At 52.7% G+C, this 12,505-nt stretch overlaps 3 protein-coding genes across 3 annotated transcripts; 2 read left to right on the top strand and 1 right to left on the bottom strand.

Annotated features, from left to right (window-relative positions):
- Nucleotides 1-446: 446 nt before the first annotated feature.
- EAH_00013650 (endonuclease V, putative) lies at nucleotides 447-3,866 on the top strand (the record flags this gene model as incomplete). Its single annotated transcript, XM_013394454.1, has 10 exons — nucleotides 447-549; nucleotides 693-1,058; nucleotides 1,260-1,315; nucleotides 1,432-1,540; nucleotides 1,702-1,794; nucleotides 2,554-2,603; nucleotides 2,752-2,889; nucleotides 3,052-3,091; nucleotides 3,245-3,374; nucleotides 3,689-3,866. 10 exons carry the CDS (start codon nucleotides 447-449, stop codon nucleotides 3,864-3,866), a joined length of 1,263 nt encoding a protein of 420 aa, XP_013249908.1.
- A 417-nt stretch (nucleotides 3,867-4,283) lies between these two features.
- On the bottom strand, nucleotides 4,284-5,480 carry EAH_00013640 (40S ribosomal protein S19, putative; the record flags this gene model as incomplete). Its single annotated transcript, XM_013394453.1, has 5 exons — nucleotides 4,284-4,296; nucleotides 4,535-4,588; nucleotides 4,714-4,787; nucleotides 4,939-5,097; nucleotides 5,322-5,480. 5 exons carry the CDS (start codon nucleotides 5,478-5,480, stop codon nucleotides 4,284-4,286), a joined length of 459 nt encoding a protein of 152 aa, XP_013249907.1.
- A 1,542-nt stretch (nucleotides 5,481-7,022) lies between these two features.
- Nucleotides 7,023-10,851, top strand: EAH_00013630 (zinc finger (C3HC4 RING finger) protein, putative; the record flags this gene model as incomplete). The annotated part of the gene is made up of 8 exons (XM_013394452.1): nucleotides 7,023-7,819; nucleotides 8,119-8,290; nucleotides 8,584-8,785; nucleotides 8,985-9,455; nucleotides 9,678-9,734; nucleotides 9,901-10,008; nucleotides 10,490-10,592; nucleotides 10,776-10,851. The coding sequence occupies 8 exons, from the start codon at nucleotides 7,023-7,025 to the stop codon at nucleotides 10,849-10,851; spliced, it is 1,986 nt and encodes a 661-aa protein (XP_013249906.1).
- Nucleotides 10,852-12,505: the final 1,654 nt, after the last annotated feature.

Raw genomic sequence — 12,505 nt, 5'->3', positions numbered from 1 at the left:
TCCTCTGCGATGCACCTCTTCTCCTTTAACACAATGCATTGGACAGCACCAAGTGAACCTCCTGCCACCGCTGCCCCGTCCGGCACTTGAGTATGCGCCCCCCGCGTGGGGATAATCGACTGTTCTTTCAGCTGTACATGCATCTTCTTCTAGGTTAATTCGTACAGGGAGAAGCATCTCCTTTGCTGTTTGATTGGGTGTTGATGCTTCTTTTGACGTGCTTGGCCTTGAGCCACTTGCGTCTGTGCATTTCACTCTCGATAGTGTACACTGCATCTGCGTGCACCCACTGCAGTTTTCTGGATGCATCTGCTCTACACTTTTCGTTGAGCGCTTTCCATCAACATCCAAGGCCATACGTGTTGGCCACGCTGTACCAGAAGCTCCTGGGGACCTCAGTGCCTGGTGTGCGGTACATCGGCCCGGCCGCTCACACTTACGGAACAATGGCAGCTAAGGGGATCAAGGGATTGAACGCTATGTCTAAAGCACACGCAACGGAGGACGAAACCGCTCCAGTTGCAGCAAGAACAAAGAGAGAACTGGAGGGTACGGGCGTGGTTTCCATGCTGCACGCGCGTCTGAAATGCTGCTGCTGCTGTGCCTTCTAATATCATGCATTGTTTACTGGGTAATGAGCTGGGAATTATATCGATGGAAGCTTTTCTTTGTAACGTTCGCTTAATGCACAGGTGCCCTAGTAGAGCAGGAGGGGGAAACCCAAGACCAGCTGCTGGCAGCAAAACTTCAAAGTAGCAACATCGCGGCCTTAGGAATGAACTCAGCAGCAGTAGAAAAGGAGGAGGGGACAGAGGATTTGGGTCCTGATGGGGATTCACGTCCCGCAAAGAAGCGACGTGGGGCCCCCAAGGCCCGCGCCAAAGCTGGAAAGAAGCATGCAACAGCTACAACAGCACCACAAAGTAGTCCTCTACAGCCAGACGAGGAGTTCAATGCTCTGGCGGCATTGGCCGCCAAGAGCCGCAAGTTTGTGGGGGCTCACATCTCAGCAGCAGGTGGCGTGCACAATGCTCTTATTAGCTGTTTCAATGTGAAAGGTAAGATCCACCCGGCCGCTGCTAATGACTTGTCGACATAAAATCATTTGCCCTCCTCCCCTTCAGCGGAATTTCACCTACCTGGATGTTATCGCGAGTTTGCTCCAGCTACTCTACAGTGGGTAAAGCTGAAGGGTCAGGAAGACGTCGTGGTTTGGGGTTGAGAGTTCAGGACTTTCTCTTGTGTGGCGAATGAAACAGGGCAGGCTTTCGCACTGTTTCTTAAATGCCAACGAAAATGGGTTTCTTCTCCACTGGTACGTGCCAACAGATTGTGTCAGTCCGGACTTAAGACAAGGGCCGTTGCTGTTGCTTGCTCTGTGAGGAAGGCCTAAACAACGATTCTCGGGGGGAATTGCGATGATTGACTCAGACCGAGACGGCGATTAACGGTTTTAAAGAACGGTGTGACCAGCTGGAGATGGACATGGCTACGCAAGTGTTGCCTCATGGTAGCTACCTTATCAATGTGGCCAATCCAGGTGATGCACAGAAGGCTTTGAAACGCTGTGCTCGCCTACAGCGAGCAGAGCGGTTCCCTTTTAAGCAGGCGGGGCCATTTCGTCTTAGAAGAACCATTGTCGTAGACTTACAAGAACGGTTTGTAGTTCGGTTTTTTCGTTTGCCATGGTGTGTTGGACAGACAAGACAAAGCAAGAAAATGCGTACAAAGCCCTTCTTGACGACTTGCAGCGGTGCGAAACTCTTGGCATTAAGCTTTATAACATCCACCCAGGTCAGCCGCTGTTGGTAAACCTTTGAATTATGGGCGGGACAAGCAAACCGTCACAAAGCGGGTCACTACATGTGTAACTACAAGTGTTGTTACTGGCAAAGTGCATATTCTACAAGCAAAACTGTCAGAACTAACATATTTTACCGTACAAGGCGTATTACTGTCGGCATTAGCACATAGGCGTACTACATAGGCACTGGAGCTACAGAAGTGCACAAACGATTTGAACCGGACAAGCCCAGCCTCGGGATGTAACGATAAATACTTTGACACCTCTCTCTCTCTGCAAACTGACATGGTCGGGCGTATGGCTCAAATTACGGCAGCCGCCTTCCTACAGTTGGTGGTGAATTTTTCACATATGGAAAAACCGGAGCGATTCCATTCAGGTGTAAAGCGAAGGACACTCGGTTAAAACCTAAGTAATTCGTTTCAGGAGTAAGGTGAAGGGCGCTGGGTAGGGACCAAAGTGATTCGGGTCCAAACCACTTTGGTCCTTACCCAGTGCAATAGCTTCACTAGCTTGCATACCCCCGAATTACATGGGTCCGGTGTAATGCGGGGGTATGCAAGCTACTCCTGCAGAGTGCAGCCTCTTCTGTTTGGCAGTGACCAGGCGCAGAGCGGTCTCGTGGGGTTCATCTTCCTAGACGCATACATTGGGGACTTGATTTGGGTGCTAGTACAGTGTTGCATCTCAGTGACGTGGAAAGGGTGAATTATCTGTGGGGGTTGCGATGTATCCTGGATGCCTTGCAGGTTCCACTGTGGGTGACTGCAGCAAGGAAGAGGGAATCCGTAATATCGCAGTAAGCTTCGCTTGGGATCGTGTCGATGGACAACTAAGCGGGCCACTTCGCTTAGGTGTGTTGCCTCAGCAGGAAAGAGGAGTGGCTATCTTTTTTTTCCCTCAACGCTTTTGCTTTTGGTGACTGTTGCGCCTACTGCTGTCTGCAGGCAGCAGTCAACAGGGCCCACAAGGACACGAAGTTTGTTGTGGTTGTGCTAGAGAACATGGCTGGCCAGAAGAATGTCGTGGGTAGTAAGTTCGAAGACCTCCGCGACATCATCGATCTCGTTGAGGACAAAGATCGAGTACGCTCTTACGGGAAGAAGCAGTTCGCTTCATGGCAGGAGGCTGCTAAACGCTTTCGACAGTCGGACATATACGCATGAGACACTCGTGCAAGCTTCAGGCTACAGGAGCTGCCTGGAAACGTGTACAGCGCAGCCTTGCGACATGCTGTGGTATTTCAGGTCGGCGTCTGTCTCGATACGTGTCATCTCTTTGCGGCTGGTGCGTAACTAAAGGTGATACTAAGGACTTCAATTCTGGATCCTCTGGTCATTCTACCGCAGAAACAAATTCTGTAGTTGTGAGACATGCGAATCCACCAGAGCTCGGATGGGCTAAATCGGCTGTAAACTCTGCCTAAGACTTGCTTTGTAGGATACGACATTCGCAATGCGGAGAAATTTGAGAAGGTGATGGAAGAGTTCGACTCTATCGTTGGCTACAAGTTCCTTAAGGGGATGCACTTGAATGACTCAAAATCCCAGCTAAGCTCAGGACTGGACAGGTAGCGCTCGTCTGCGCACATCTTCAAATTGCCCATACACCGCCCCACACAGCTTCATGCATACCTGTTGTGGGCGTAGAAGGGAATGCAGCTGCTCGTAGTATCTTATCCAGTACGAAATGTGCATGCTAGCAAATGACTTCGTCGCTACTTCTAGGTTCTCAAAGAGCTAACTGATGCACGAGGTGCTGGAGAAAGAACGAGTATGCTCTCTTGTTCCCCTGTGTGCCGTGGCCAGTGCGTCGCCTGCCTGGGCTTATAACCGCTCACGTGCCATCTCCACCACTGTGAGTACCTTGGCCGCTGGTTTGCAGACACGAGCTGCTCGGCAAGGGCCACTTGGGCTTGGAACCGTTCAAGTATATCATGAGACACCCAAGCCGATTCAAGGATATGCCGCTGATACTAGAGACCCCGGACCCGACCGAGGGCAGCATATGGAAGAAGGAAATAAAGCAGATGTACAGTTTCTTAGATGCAAAGGAAGAGTAAATTACGATTCCTAACTTGCTGCGGTCTTTCCTGCTGCCTCTCATGCTCCCTTGCACTGTGTGCATGCCGCCGCGTCGGAATGTACAAAATACGTTCCACGTACTTCCCATCAGTTCGAAGGAAGTGTATGTCTAGACGCACCCATCTAAGTACGCTTTTAAACTGATACAAAACGCTTTGTCACTGGATAGGGCTTGCAGCTGAGTTGATGGTTAAAAGGAACCGGGGTTCTGCCTGTCCAGAGCCACTAGGCACTTGAGTGGGCCTGTAGAGCTTCTCTGCTACCCACACCCCTCATGAGGTCAAGTAGGGTCGTGTCTGGCTTTTATTCCCGGTACTGCCTTTCACTAAGCAACAATAACAGCCCGCAGGGGCCCTCACTGTGTTGAAGCAACCCTAGTCTAAGCACTCCCCTATTTAGCTCCAGTTCCTGCGTAATTTTTAATGCGCACAACCAATACTGTCTTTTGGATTTATCAGGTAAACTGTCTGCTTGAAACCCTGCACGTCCAGGGCAGCTACTGCTGTCCCTCCGGCTACTGCGTCACCGCATGCGTGCAAGGGCTTCCTACGCTGCAACCGCAGCACGGCGGTTCAGCCCTCCAAACGCACCAGCGGCCTATGCTGCTGCAGCTACTGCCTCTCAGGCTGAAGAGGACACAACGCACTGGCGGGCAATGACGTCCAGCTCCTTCTGACCGAGCTTCGTCAAGCGCCTGCCACTGCAGCACAGATGTACACACTCCCAGAGCAGACGACCTGCTACCTGCGACCCCAGAAAAAGCAGAAACAACCACTACAAAAGCAGCAAGTAAGGTTGGCTGCACCAAGTGGTAGTGCCGCTCACTTGTCTGGGCGGGACTCCACAAGACCCATTGCCTCGAACTGCTGAAGAATGTAGCGGATAATCTTCCCGCTCGCCTGCGCAGACACACACCGACGAGCAGAAAGCAAGTGCACTACAGAACAGCATGCACACCAACCATGGATGAACAATAAGCGCTGTAGCCCCCAAACGCCAAACAATGTAGAGCCTCCACCACCGTCCACAACCGTCCACAGAATGACGCACCTTGCTGGTATGTCCTGGGATGCACTTTTTGCCAGTCTTGCAGGAGAAGAACTTCCTGAATGCCCCCACGCCGCAGTTAGGACGCAGATAAAGATGACGCAGAATGGCCGCCGCACGTTTGTAGATCCAGTCAGGGTCCTGGGGGGCCAGGCTCTTGCCCTGCGCGAATCCAAATAGGACAAAGACCCCCGAGTCTTTTGTAGTACTTTTTTGCATTGTTTTATTTAAAAAATAAAATATCCAGAAAAGTCAAGTAGTGCAAGCATACGGCAAAAGAGATGGGGAGTGCAGCCTCACATTTAAACCGAATGCCCTGCTGGGCGCCGGCAGTACCTCTGACAGAGTTGCTATCTATGTGATCCGTGTGGGAATGCGAAACTTACATATCCCGTCTTAACCAAATCCGCCCACATGGGGACCTGGAACTTGCCTCTCTTCTTGAGATGGTTTGCATATGCCTGGATGAATGTCTGCGCGATGACGTCCTTCACCGTGTACACGGGAGCGGGCCCGAGCCCGTATTCCTCGAGGAATGCGTCCATCTGCATCAGAAAGACCCAACAATAATGAAACGAAATCAACTGGCATTCACAACAGCAAAATGAACGAGGCACCTTCCCGCCACAACGCCGTTCCTCCCCAACGCCGCCGTTCGGTTATCCACAATGCCGACCAGCACCCGCATACCAGCCTAGGCACGGACAAACGAAGTTACGAGATTATGCGGACAGCAATCGGACCGTCTCAAAGATATAAGTAACGAACACGCACGAGCCCGGCACACGCCGACGGCAGGAGTTAGATTCCTACTGCATGCCACTGCATGCAACCGGAATCTAACGCTTGTGATCTGTTCCCAAGAAACAGGCAGCGGATTATAGACAGCATAAACCACAGAGGATATAAAGCAGCAGAGAAAAGAACACCCAATCTCCCTAAGAAGGCCCTCAGCCAACCTCCGGCCACCGACAGACGTGGCAGAAGCGAGGAACTGCAGTTACTGCTCGCCGTTCTATCTGGATTTCGCTCGGTCGTAACTTCTGTATCCATAACATCTAGAACCGAGAAACAGGAAACAGAAACAAGGCTTCAGGACCCCGACGGTGCAGCGGGTTTGCCGGGCTAAAGCGACGATGCGCTGCTGCGCCCAAGGCAAAAAGGGGTGAGCGTTACTCACTTTGCGCAAAGACTCTGGGTCTCCACCGAAGATGTTACGAACCACAAAACACGACAAAATATGCGTTTTTAAAGAGCATACCCCAGCTTCTGGTGGTGCAGTTGGGCTGGGGTCCATCTACACTGGCGGCCGCCCCCCACAGGCCAAATGCAGCCCCAAGGCGAAAGCGTGCGGCTTTGCGCAAGAGGGGCAACAGAAATTATTCAAGTCTTCGAGCCAAATTCCTTTTGCTCATCAGAAGAATGTTCTAAATTCAATAATAATTACTTAAATTTGCATTATAAGGTGTTTATCTTCATTTGGATTTGCATTGTAAGATGCTTCATTGTATTTTGCTCGCCTCTGCTACCGCCAGCCCCAAAGGGGCAAGGCCGGCGCTTGCTGTGCCCTTAGAGTCACGGGTCGGTGGACGGCAGCTTTGGCCAGATGCACTGGTTGTAGTTCATTGTCTGTTTCAGAGTTTTGCTTGATGAGGACTACGCTTCCTGCCTGTTTATGACCACATTGTCTCTGGCAACTGCCTCACGCGCTCCAGATGCATCGACGCTAGTCCGGACTGCCAACTGACACGGCGTCTGCGTCTGCCACTTCCAATCCGCAGGGGTTTATATACACCAGTTGTTGGGTTTTGGCTTTTTTATATGCGCAATAAACAGCTCAGTAGAAGGCAAGCCGCTAGGCAGTCCCTCGCGGACGCAGACAACCGGCAAGCACGCTACTGGGGCGGGTTGGAAAAGGGCATTTGCCACTAGTGCCTTGCGGTTATGTCTCCATCCTAAGCAAAGAAGCACGTTTGACTCAATACCTCTGTTTTGTTTGGGGTCCCTCAGTTGGTTTCTTTCCCGGCCGAGCAGCTGCACACCGGACCAGACCAGACCGGTGGTCCTCCTCCCCGCTCCCTCAGAGGATGCCAAGCTCAGCCCACAAAGACAGCGGGCTAACTCACTGCGTCTTTACCAACAGTGTGCGAAGTTTGCTTAGCCGGGGGACGTCGGTCAGGTCTGCCCGTGGCAACCTTCGGAATTCAGACACAGCGGCCAGTGCACCGCCTCCGCAGCATCTCCGCACCGACAGCATGAGTGCCTCCGCCTCTGCGCATCAAACGGCTCGGCCCGTCTTCGACGGAGGGATGGCCGATGAGGCAGCTGCTGTTAACGCGCCAGGCCCCTTTTGGAGGCACCAGAGCGAAGAGACCCTCTTCCGGCCCCCCAAGGTCCCCTTCCCACCTCCCAGCAGCGTCTCAGTAGAGGCTGTTTGGTCCTGGCAGATGGGAGAAGGCTTGTGGATTCCCTTCGATCTCCGAGTCATGCATCTTCTGGAGAGCCTTTGGGTGCACTTACAGGAGCGTGACGCCCCTCCACACGCAGTCCAGGGGACGCGGGAGGAGACTCAGGAGTCACAGCAGCCACAGGAACAGCAAGAACAAGAGCAAGAACAGGAGGACGAGCAGGGACAAGAATTGGGGCAGGAATGGGAAGGGGATGATGAACAGGATGTGGGGGACCAAACGGGAGGGGGGGGCCCAGAATCGTTTGTGCAGCAGAGCCAGAGGCTGTACGTACAGCTTCTGCCGTGGCGTTATTGCTTGGACCTGCGTACGATGACACAGAAGAATCTCTCGACCCACAGAGTGAGGCCTATCCGCAGGGTTTTTGAGACGGTGGGCTTGTGGTTCGCCCGTGGGACGGACGGATACGCAGAGAGGTGCGTCGACCTGTGGCACATAGGGTACACAACTTGGTCCTGATGCTGTCATCTCTGCAGTGCACAGCCAGACAGCAAAAACTTGGAGACGTGCATCACTAGGCAGTTATTGACGGGAAGGGCGATAGGAAAACATGGCGCCAGACGATATGTTTTCCACACGATGCAGACGGTGCATGCTGCAATATGAGGAAGTGTTAACATTTATTGTCGCCAGCCTTCGTCTATGCACGCATCCTCCTTGCCGTTAATCCGTTTATCTTTTCACCTGTTGTTTCTTACGACGACGGGTGCTGCAGGTTTGCGCCAGAGTTGGAGGTCCATTTGGAAGGCGTTTGGCAAGACTCGCGGGACGGGAGGAGGTCACCCGGACCGCTAGTCATTGCTTGGCAGGACCCGAGCACGGGCAGTGTACACTACACGGACGTCCGCGCAATGAAAGAGTCGACGGGAAATGGCAACCACAGAGAGGTAAGCTTTTATGTTTGGTTGCAGCGGGATTCATTGTGGTGAGAGCTCAAGAATAGGGAGGAATGAATGAGATCCAACGGGGAGCAGCAATACAAGCTATCTGGGAAGACAACGCCAGGCAGCTCCGGACAGTCACAACGGGCTTTCCCGACTCCACTCCTTGTGTGTGCTAGGAATAGAAGTTGCACGGGAAGGAGTGCGTTTTGGTATGTAGATTTTTTTGCCCAGGAAGGAGTGCGTAGGTGTGTAGCTTTCTTATCTGCCACCGTGGGAGGCACTGCTTGTGCGGACAGATCATGCGCATGGAGCTCGTCTGCGTGCCCCATGACCGTTCAGTGCCCACTGACGATTACGACAAAGCAGGACATCCGCTTCCTGTGTTACCTTCCCTAGCGGTTGGCAAAGAAGAGTCCGGGGAGGCTTTCTGTAGGGGGCACAGAGAGTGGTTCGATCCAGAAGATTTCCAGGCAGCTCTCGCTACGGTACACGCAGACGGTGAGGCGTAGATCGAAAGCTACAAGGAAGAATACAATCTACCGCTGGCGCTTAATTGAGAAGGACACTGCCGTTGACTATTAGTGTCGTACCAGCTTCTTTCTACGTTTGGTGTAACAGTGTTTCATTGATGGCCAGGTAGTAATACAGTGAAGTATCAAACCAGCACCGGGGGGTCCCACCTTTTCGATCTGTGCAGAAATACCCGACGATGCTTGCGCTATCTGCCTCGAGACCTTTGTGGTCAGAGCCAGCAGAGACTCGCAGGAAAATCAGCAGCAGGAATTACAACAAACCGATGCCAATGCCCGAGCTAACAGCGTCAGCAGGGGCATCAGCAGCAATGTGAGCAACAGCAGCAGCGGGGACAGCAGTCCTAGCAGCAGCAGCAGCAGCAGCAGCAGCAGCGGAAGTATCGGGAACAACAGTAATGGGAGCAGCAGCAGTAAATGTGGTAGCAGCTGCTGCAAAAACAGCAGCGACAGGGACCGCAGCACGCAGGAACGCCTGCAGAGTCTCAGCGTCTCAGAAGGCTGGAGTGAAGTGGAGCCTTCTGAAATCATCGACTGCGAGGCCAGCAATACCTCCAAATCAAACTTTATGGACTGCAGCAGCAGCAACCAAGAGGTTGTGAAGCTGCGGCACTGCCCGCACCACTTCCATTACGACTGTATACGCATGTACATGCAGAGGTGCAGCAGGGGAGGGTTCTTCTGCCCCACATGCAATGTGTTGCAGCTTCCGGGCAATGGCCCCTCTCCACCAGGTGGGATACATGTTTCGCTGTTTTACTGGCTGCAGCGGCTTGGGTTGTTTGGTGCTGTGCTGCTGCTGTTGCAGCTGCATACGGTTGCGCTGTGCTTGTCACTGCCTGTGCTCTTGTTCATCTCAGGGAAAATGTCTTGGAGGATCTCCCGGCACTCTTTGCTTGAGGGGCATCCCACAGATGGTGGGACCACCATTAGCTTTCGTTGCTGTGTGGACTTCTGTCTACGGAAAATGAAGCATTAACAGCAACAGCAACAGGAGCTGCTGTTAGTGCTGCTGAGGACGGTGGTGCTGCTGTTGATTTTGAGGCAATTGGAATGTGAGGGGTGGCGTGGGTGTTGCCACAGGGACCATCATTATAGAGTACGTGGTTGAGGGAGGCATTCAGACGGAGAGGCACGCTCACCCTAACACTCCTTTCACGGGCACTCGGCGACAGGCGTTCCTGCCGGATTGTATGCTGGGCCGGCAGTTGTTGCGACTACTTATTCGCGCGTTTGTTAAGGTATTAGGAACACAACATTGAGCTTTGCATCTTTTCCTTTTTGACACCCCATGGTGGCCCAATGAATGACAGCCCGTAATACATGGCTGTGTGGCACGTCTCATTGCAGTTTTTGCTGCTTCGACTGCTGCTTACACCAGGGCCACACTTTTACTGTGGGGAACAGCGTTACGTCGGGCCAGTCTAACGTGGTAGTCTGGAACGGAATTCACCACAAGACAAGCGTTTCCGGCGGTAGGCTTTTGCGTCCCGTCCTTGTCTGTTATCTAAGCTTAGTCGGCTGCCTTTGATGGTGTGATTGACCCCCTAAAGTTACATTCGCGTCGCTTTGCTCACCGCGTGGATCTGTTCTGTAAGGAGGGTGGCACGGACATTTCCACATTCTTGCGTTGCTTCTGTTGTGCCTCGTTCCTTTATTTCACCTGGCGCAGGGGTGCTGCGTTACGGGTACCCCGATGACACGTTTTTGTTGCGCCTGGCTGAGGAGCTCAGAGCGCGAGGCTTTCCCTTAGAGCATGATCAACCGAATGAAGGGTAAGCGCTCAAACAGGAAGTCGTGCTTGCGTGCACCTGCTTACTAAGTAAGCACTGCGAGTTGAGGTTCATGGCATTTCACGCAGCTGGGAGTCTGGGTGTTTGCACCGCTGCATGGCGAGAGGCTTAATAAGGTGGGATAGGACAGAGGGAATGCCGCCCTTTGGTATGACGCTGCGTAAGAATGAGTTGGCCTGTAGCCTTGCCCCACCAAGTACATGAAAAGGACGAGGAACAAAGCGATGCTGCTTTGCGGTAATGCGCGGTGTATGGAGACAGGGCGGTTTTCTTGCTGCCCGGGTGCTTCTGTATCGCCCTGCTCCATTCACAAATTGGTGAAGCACCCCCTGCTTCTCAAAACCATGCGTTGCTCCACGGTGAGGGGTCGAACACGACAGTTAACACTATGCTGTGTGGGGGGAGGCTTCACAGCCTCTTAGTACACCGCGGAGGATCACTCCCATCTACCATGCGACGCCTCCCCCGCGCCACCATTCACACAGGGGGGGTACGCATTACTATCCTCAGCTCAAAAACTCCGGACCCGCATCAACTCAATGTTTTTGCGTAGTGGGTACTGGTGGAAAGAACATCGTACACAGCAGTGTCGCGGGGCTCCGACGGTTCAGCAAGGGAGCCATGACAAGAGACGAAAACCGTCTCTTGCCGTGGTGGCTGAGGTGCCGCAAGCTAACCCTTTAATGCCTCGCCATTTGTGTCCGCACACTATAGAACCAAAGGCCCATGAGGGGGTGCCCCTGGCATTGCAAGTGCGGGAGAAAGCGCACCGACACATTAGAACACGCACTACGGAGTCACGTTGAAGTTGTTTTCGTGGGGATTCACTGGCAGCTAAAGACGCTCTGCACTATTACGGTGGCGCCGGGGCGGGGTGGGACGGGAACGAACTGGTTTTGCAATATGTAAACGAACAAATATATTAATGTTTCAGGTGCTAGTTCCGCTGTGGGGATACCCCTAATCCAGGGCGTACGAAGACCGAAGCTGCACAAGCGCCGGCGACCAGCTGCTCAGCATGGCAAGATGACCCACGGGACAGAATGGGTTCAACCTGTGGAGAATTAGGAGACTTATGGATTGCTAAAAGGCAAATGCAAGTAAATCTACTTGTTCTGAACTGCACATACCAGCAAAAGGGCAAAAACCAACAGTGAACGACACCTAGGCCCCCACAACCCTGAGAAGACAGCGGAGGAGCCGGTGGCGTTGGAGACGGGATGCATGCATGCATGCGCACCACAATGATGCGTTGCTGCCTTACAGATTGTATTCGAAGGAACACAGTTCTCTGCGTCTGTAATAATTTCTGTAAGCGAAAGAACTGTTGGTACTCGTTTCCGCATATCTCTGGATGGTATAAGCTAGAGCACCGACAGCTACCAGCCTGTCCAGGTGTAGCTAGCGTTCTCGAGCTTATCCGAGGACTATACTGAGCTACAAGACCCAATAACACTAATTAGAAGCGTTCCAAAAAGCAGCTATTTTCCCAGCCTGTTTTCAGGCTGCCTGAAAGAGCCTGGGTATACCATAGGGCGTCGTTGGTGCATGAACTGTTACGCTGCGTTCGCATCAGGCAGGCTCAGTTCTTCAGGCAGATCCAGCTCCAACTGCCGCGAAGGGGGCAGTGCACTTTACTGGGCCAGTATTGACACTGAGATAGCGCATGGCATAAACTCCCCCAGTAGTCCCGTCAATAGACGGTAGATAGTCGGCAAATAATGTTTTCCATACTTTATTCCCGAGCTAACGCGCTACGGAATGTTAGCTAACCGCCATACAGGCATATGCCCTGTCGATGCGACAGAAAGCAAAAGGAGCACTGCAGCTGCAGCTCTCCGGTGCTTGCGGGTACGCCTCCTCTAAGTACTTAAGAATATATGTGTACGGTTTTG

This window comes from Eimeria acervulina, genomic scaffold, assembly GCF_000499425.1.
Source record: "Eimeria acervulina Houghton genomic scaffold, Eah_scaff78, whole genome shotgun sequence".
In the NCBI taxonomy this organism is placed as follows: domain Eukaryota; phylum Apicomplexa; class Conoidasida; order Eucoccidiorida; family Eimeriidae; genus Eimeria; species Eimeria acervulina.
Note: the sequence above shows the minus strand (reverse complement) of the source record. Positions and strands in the feature narration are given on the sequence as shown.